Raw genomic sequence first — 7,589 nt, forward strand, 5'->3', positions numbered from 1 at the left:
TATAATCAGTGTATAGCAAAGTGCCCTATATTTCTTTTGTTGAATGAACTCAGAAAATGAAGTGACTGAATGGATTCTGAGCTAAAAACATCTCCAGATGGTTTAGATTTGTTTTTAAAGGCATCTCGCTTTTTTAATGTATGGATATTATAATTAAAGGAAGACATATCATCTAGAGAAGGCAGATGTTCTTGGTACAGTCTCCATTTAGTATCTGGTCCTTAGCTTTGATCAGGCCATTCGTGCTAACTCAATTCAAAAGACAGTGGTTTATAAAAAATACAATGCTGATTTAAAAAAAAATAGTGAAACAAATATGTAACTGAGCAGGCAGGCTGTTCATGCTTGTTGATCTCTATGGGAAAACTACAAGAGTTGAAATATAAGCAGAAGGTATTTGGTGAATGTGAAATCTGACCTTTCAGAATTAGCAGAATAATGTTATTTTGGTGGTGGGGTGAAGAAAATTTGCTAGTCTACTACATTCTGTGTGCTATAAATAAAATTTGGCTGTCAGTGAGAGTATGATGAGGCAGGGTTTAGGGTCCAGATATGAGTAAGTCTGTCTACATTAAGACTTAACTATATCCTTGAGGTCAAATGCATTCTCTAAGTCTAATGACAAAGAATTGACAACATTATTCTTTTCTCTAAGGGAACTCGTATGAGGGATTTGTAATGCCATGTGTAATAAATATTAACATTTAGTGCAAGAGGATTCTGAAATGCATTGGAATGCTGTAATAATATTTCTTTGAACTTGCAGGTTCTCCTGAAAAGAAAGCTGAACATTCATCTATAAATCAAGAAAATGGCACTGCAAACCCTATCAAGAATGGTAAAACAAGTCCAGCATCTAAAGATCAGCGGACTGGAAAGAAAACCTCAGTACAGGGTCAAGTGCAAAAGGGGAATGATGAATCTGAAAGTGATTTTGAATCAGATCCCCCTTCTCCTAAGAGCAGTGAAGAGGAAGAGCAAGATGATGAAGAAGTTCTTCAGGGGGAACAAGGAGATTTTAATGATGATGATACTGAACCAGAAAATCTGGGTCATAGGCCTCTCCTCATGGATTCTGAAGATGAGGAAGAAGAAGAGAAACATAGCTCTGATTCTGATTATGAGCAGGCTAAAGCAAAGTACAGTGACATGAGCTCCGTCTACAGAGACAGATCTGGCAGTGGACCAACCCAAGATATTAATACAATACTCCTCACCTCAGCCCAATTATCCTCTGATGTTGGGGTGGAGACTCCCAAACAGGAGTTTGATGTATTTGGCGCTGTCCCCTTCTTTGCAGTGCGTGCTCAACAGCCCCAGCAAGAAAAGAATGAAAAGAACCTCCCTCAACACAGGTTTCCTGCTGCAGGACTGGAGCAGGAGGAATTTGATGTATTCACAAAGGCGCCCTTTAGCAAGAAGGTGAATGTACAAGAATGCCATGCGGTGGGGCCTGAGGCACATACTATCCCTGCTTATCCCAAAAGTGTAGATGTATTTGGCTCCACTCCATTTCAGCCCTTCCTCACATCAACAAGTAAAAGTGAAAGCAATGAAGACCTTTTTGGGCTTGTGCCCTTTGATGAAATAACGGGGAGCCAGCAGCAAAAAGTCAAACAGCGCAGCTTGCAGAAACTGTCCTCTCGCCAAAGGCGCACAAAGCAGGATATGTCCAAAAGTAATGGGAAGCGGCATCATGGCACGCCAACTAGCACAAAGAAGACTTTGAAGCCTACCTATCGCACTCCAGAGAGGGCTCGCAGGCACAAAAAAGTGGGCCGCCGAGACTCTCAAAGTAGCAATGAATTTTTAACCATCTCAGACTCCAAGGAGAACATTAGCGTTGCACTGACTGATGGGAAAGAAAGGGGGAATGTCTTACAACCTGAGGAGAGCCTGTTGGACCCCTTTGGTGCCAAGCCCTTCCATTCTCCAGACCTGTCATGGCACCCTCCACATCAGGGCCTGAGTGACATCCGTGCTGATCACAATACTGTCCTGCCAGGGCGGCCAAGACAAAATTCACTACATGGGTCATTCCATAGTGCAGATGTATTGAAAATGGATGATTTTGGTGCCGTGCCCTTTACAGAACTTGTGGTGCAAAGCATCACTCCACATCAGTCCCAACAGTCCCAATCAGTCGAATTAGACCCATTTGGTGCTGCTCCATTTCCTTCTAAACAGTAGATGCTTCTGACGGATTCTTGGCATTAACTCCTGTTTCAAAAAAGTGTGAATAGTTTTATGAATTTGAAAGAAAATTTGGTAGCTCTTTATATCATTCATTCTTAAAGATCAGTCAGAATAGGTGATTTCTAAATAAACCAAATAGAAAAATGAAGTATCTCTACAGGGTAGTAACTTGATTCCTCTTCAGGAGAAAAGGGAGCTAAATTGCAAGCTCTAACTAAGGGTTTCTGCTACTGACATCACAACACAGAAATGCAAGTGTGGTACTTCAATGAAAGCACATGGCACCTTTCTAGGTGTGTAGCCACTGAGAAGGGACAGTAAAACTGTTATTTTTGATATCAGAATGTCATTTTTGTGTGCATATCCCTAAAATTAGGGTTATTTGTACATACACTAGTTACACTTGTGAATTTTTTTAAGGTCTCTTCTAATTTCCAGACAGTTAAAAACAACCTAGTTCTCTTAAAGCATTAGAAAGTTATTATCTGGAGAGTGCAGAGATTTCAGTCCATACACCTTTCTCCACAAAGCAGAGCCAGAAGTAACTGACTATTGTGCCTAAAACTGTTTCATTTTTAAAAACAAGTGCCATTAATATGGAATATCTAATGATAAGTATATGAAATAATGTGTAATTAGCTCAATTCCACAATTTACATATTCCAAAACAATGTTATACATGATAAATATAATTTTTGTCAGTTAAAACATTAAAAAAATGGACTATCGCATAGAAGCCTAGAACAAAAATATGAAGAGAAATAATCTGACATTTGTAAAGAAATTATAAGAAGAAAAAAGGATACAGAATAGAAAACATTCACTACTTTAGAAACACTTTATGCATGGCTTCTTGCCCCAAACTTTTATTGTGATGGCCCTAATAAAGCAGATTGTTGGAAAAATTGGAGTGAGGACAAGGGTTGTATAAAAATTTTATTTTACGAAGAAAATATGTAGCGGAAACTGAATTTTCAAGACATTCACAATGTGAAATCATGTTGCATTTAATAATGTACTTTATTAGTAACTTCACCAAATATTCCCCAAGTCATAAGCAGCAATTATTTTTATTAGGTTTGGGGGGTGGAGTAGTTTTAATAAAGTGCACCAAACGGTGACACCCACAAAGCCTTATATAAAGGCAGGATTCATGCATCCTGCTGCAAGTACCTCTGCACTAATACACCAGATCCTAAAATGCATATAAGGTGGACTAGCATCTTAACTCTGCTAGTTGATTGTGTCTTTACTGAAAAGAACCCAGCTACCAATTTGCCTTTTTTTACACCACAAATCCTAATTAGAAACTTGAGGTTTTATAGAAATCATTTAATGATAGAGATTACATATGTGAATTAATGTGAATATAGTATCTGTGCTTCCTGTGTCTATAACTGTTTTAAGATATAATTGTGCTGTGCTACCAGATTAACATTTGGAAGTTTCTAGAACAGTTAATGCTATTTACAGAAAGGAGTGGAAACTCATCAACTGGCACGCTCTTTGATTTTTATATTTTAAATTAACTCTCTTCGAACTCAAAGTATATTTTATGAGTAATTTTATTAGGAATCTCTTAATTATAGTGCCCCAATGGGATAAGCTATTCGCCTATTTTCACAGTTCTGAACTTGGAAAGAAGCAAAGTAAATGTAACTAAACAACGTATTTGTCTTTTTATTGCTTTTTCCCTTCTTTTATATGCTAAATCAAATACAAATTTGTGGATAGGGAAGCAATATGTGAATCACAATGTAGCAGAGGCAGACCAAGCATTACATTATTATTTAGAGCTGGACTGCACCAATTATTTGTCCTCGTGCCAAAGGCAAATATGTTTGCACCTTTTTTTTTTTCTGATTCTCAGGTTGATTAATACTGCTAATGCAAATGCTCAAGTAGATGTTTAAAAACTTTACAAAATAGATTCAAGTGATTCTTTTAGAAGTGAAGAGTTGATGATTACACATAGTAAATTCATGAACTACAGTAGGTTTGTATCAAACAATAATTTTTTTAAATGAAAATCTGTTGAGATGTACACAATATGCTTCTTGATTGTATTAGTCTTCGGTCTCTGCTAGACCTCATGAGTTTCATCATTTAGAAAAGGGGTAGAGGATGAACTAATGTGGTCTTCTTCAGATGTAAACATGAAATACCTAGAGTTTTACTCGCTTTTCAATACACTGAATAATTTTAAATGATTCCGACACTGATGTAGACCCTTTGACTTATAAATTCTGAGGAAACAACTCTGACAGCATAAAATATTTACATTCTTATAACACAGCACAGTGACTTTCTTCTTTCAAGATTGTAGCTCAGAGAAAAGATACAGGGTTCAATTGGGGGTTCAATAAGATAGAAATGGAGAGATTCCTTTGTGTTGTTGTAGAGGCATTTTCCTAAGGAGTATAGATTTATACTTTGCATTTTCATTCATCATCCCCCAGAATCATGGTCAAGGTGTAGGTCACTCCACACAGCTGATGCTCAGGTTATTCCCTGGTGAGAATTATGAGAATAAAGCCCCCAAGTTATGTGAAAGTGCTTAACACAGTACCTGGCACACAGCACTCAATAAAAGTTTGGCTCTATTATGGGATGGTTCAATTCTGGTTTAAGGAAGGAAGAAAGGTTATATATATGTACCACTAAGCAAATATATATATATATATATAAAATTTGGGGGTTTTTTCCCTAATATTATTTGGGTGTCCCCTGTGCTTCTTTGGGATGTAGTTATAACTAAACCTGTTATACTTGAACATCACTAAGAGAAGTAAATTATTATGAAGCTAGCAAAAATCTGAGGCCAAAGTTGTTTCCTAACAGCTTTAATAATGCTTGTTGATTTTGAATAATCCTTTAAAAGTGGACCATTTGCTTATTTTAATATCACGTCAGTAAAATGTTAGTATTAAAAAGATCAGCTTTTTATGGCATTGAAGAATGTATCTAAGACACAAAAATTGCATGGTAAGTATATTAGGTGGAGGAGGAAAGGTCGTAGGTCGGATGAAAATTTGACTAGAACATTTATTCAGGAGTGTAATTATTTTCCCTTACCCCAATCCCTGTGTACGTGTTGGGCATAGTGATGACATTATCTGGATTTGCAAATAGACACAACTTTCAGTCTCACCCTGTTTATTGTTTAAGAGTGATAGACTGTTGTCCTCTTGCTGGTGGAAAATCTACAGTGGAGCCCACTCTTCTATGCTGAAGTTCACCAGGCAGAGCAGTTTTGTTACAAGTCAGCTACTCTGCTTGGTTTATTTTAGGTTTTGGTACTTCACGTAAGCACTGTTAGAAGGTACAAGTGTATTAATATCACTAGTTTTGAGGAGCTTGGGTACATTTGTTTTTAATATATTTAGAATGTGCAGTAAACTTTTTTCTCATTTTTTTTCTTAGCAAACTTGTTAATTTTAGGTCCAATTATTGAGTTGACAGTCTACTGTGAGAATGAGATGACATATCTACTGTGAGAATACCATAAATGATAGTTTATTTGAGAACTTTTGTACTCAGTGGTGTTTTATATATTAAGATAAAAATATGTACACACATGCATGTCACATCTCTCTACTGTGGAGTTAATGTGAATTTTTAAAAAATGGAATTGCAACCACAATCATATCTAAGAGAACATTCACTCCTAGTGAGGGTTTACAAAAGCTACTAAGAGAATAAGGTTGATGATAATGCAAAGGGTCATGATTTGGGGTTATTTTTGTTTTATTTTAAAATTTATAGTGCTACTTTTGAAAGAATTGTTTTTATGACTGCTCTTTTTGTGATTGAAAAGTCATCTAATAGAAGCTGTATAGAAGCTACTTTTTAATTGCTGGCAAACAGCTTTAAGTGCACTTTCTTTGATTACACTTCCATTTTTTGTTAAACTTGAATTTTCTGAAGCCTTTTATGTACCACTAAGCAAATAACTTTAACCTTTAAATAAAGCAAATGTACATCTTTATTGTATTTCTACTTGTTACAAAACATACTTGCTAAAGTAACTTCAGTCCTCAAATATAGCTGGGAAACAGTTATGAGATAGACTCAGTCTCCCCCTCCCACCCCTTTTCCCCTGCCATATCTAATTAAGCACTAACTGATTTTATTACTTTATTGCCTTTACATTGCTTATTCTTTTTGACTGAATTCTGTCCCTGATTCACTGTTTTGTTTGAAATTTAAAGTTATTTTCTTACTGTATTTATCATACCTGTTTTAATCTGTTTTCTTTAAATGCAATAAATCCCAAATGGATTGCATATTCTTTATAATCAGTGACTTTGGAGTTTTTCATTATTTGTCTTATTATAACTTTTGGATGTAAACGTCTATTCAAATTCAGTTATTTCATTCACACCACAAACATTAAGCACCTATTATGTAGCAGCTAGTGGAATAGAAAAGTTGGTAAGATTAGATCCCTATTCTTAAGGAGCTCAGAGTTTACAATTTAGGTAAGAAAACCCATTTGACTTAAGAGTTTTTGCCACAAGAAGACTTAATAGCACGACTTTTTCAGTGAGTCATAATTACTGATACTCAAGAGTGATGACAGTAAGGCAAAAACAATATTGTGTAGTGCCTTCTGAATAACTTATTTTACAGCTTCCACATTATAAAAACTCTTTAAAACCTGGTAACATCTTTGGTTGAATTAATATTGGTAATTTGGTTAAATAACATTGTAATCCTCGATTATATCAGAAAAGAGGCTATGACACATGAAAGAGAAAACCTATTTATTGGATTGATGGACTAAGCTTGGCATCAAGGTTATAGTATGTATTATTCTACAAACTGGAGTCTTTAGATTGGTAGCCTGTGGAAAGGTTCATCTTATTTTTATGAATGAACTTTTTTTCACATTTATCTGAAGTTCTGTGAAAAAAGGGGCTTTGTATCTTTTTATGAATGGTAACATAACAAAGCAGCAAAATAACACAAATGATTAGAAAAGTTCTATTAACAAAGAATAGTTTGCAGTGTATTACTGTTCAAAGTCAGTTATAGTTAACTTATTTGAGATGAATATATGCTGCAATTTGAGCTATTTATTTTGGATAATGAATACCTTTTTAAGGAAGCCCAGGTCAAGCATCATATGTAACATGTAATTAATATTCTCATATTGAAAGCTTGAGCTTGTATTTGTTGTTACATATTAAATGAGATCATTTAGATGGTTGCCACAATTGAGATTATATGCAAGTTAGGTGGTATTTTGATCTCAAATTGATTTTATAGAGCAGGACTAGAACCTTGGCAGCTGTTCATTTCAGCTCTCTTAAGGATAGAGGTTAATTTTTCACAAGAAACCCCCTACTGCTATTTACCTCTCCCTTCCAAAAAGGTTTTCTTAAGGGTAG

General features: G+C 35.5%; 1 protein-coding gene across 2 annotated transcripts in view; it reads left to right on the forward strand.

The window, feature by feature from the left end:
• The window catches only part of BMP2K (BMP2 inducible kinase), a 143,853-nt gene extending 137,359 nt beyond the window's left edge, over positions 1–6,494 (forward strand). For both annotated transcript variants that reach the window (XM_030819041.1, XM_030819040.1), the window contains one exon: positions 767–6,494. In XM_030819041.1, coding sequence (XP_030674901.1) covers positions 767–2,190 — 1,424 coding nt within the window. In that variant the 3' untranslated portion in view covers positions 2,191–6,494. The remainder of the gene's footprint in view (positions 1–766) is intronic.
• The last annotated feature ends 1,095 nt before the right edge of the window (positions 6,495–7,589 follow it).

This window comes from Nomascus leucogenys, chromosome 9 (genome assembly GCF_006542625.1).
Source record: "Nomascus leucogenys isolate Asia chromosome 9, Asia_NLE_v1, whole genome shotgun sequence".
Taxonomy (NCBI): domain Eukaryota; kingdom Metazoa; phylum Chordata; class Mammalia; order Primates; family Hylobatidae; genus Nomascus; species Nomascus leucogenys.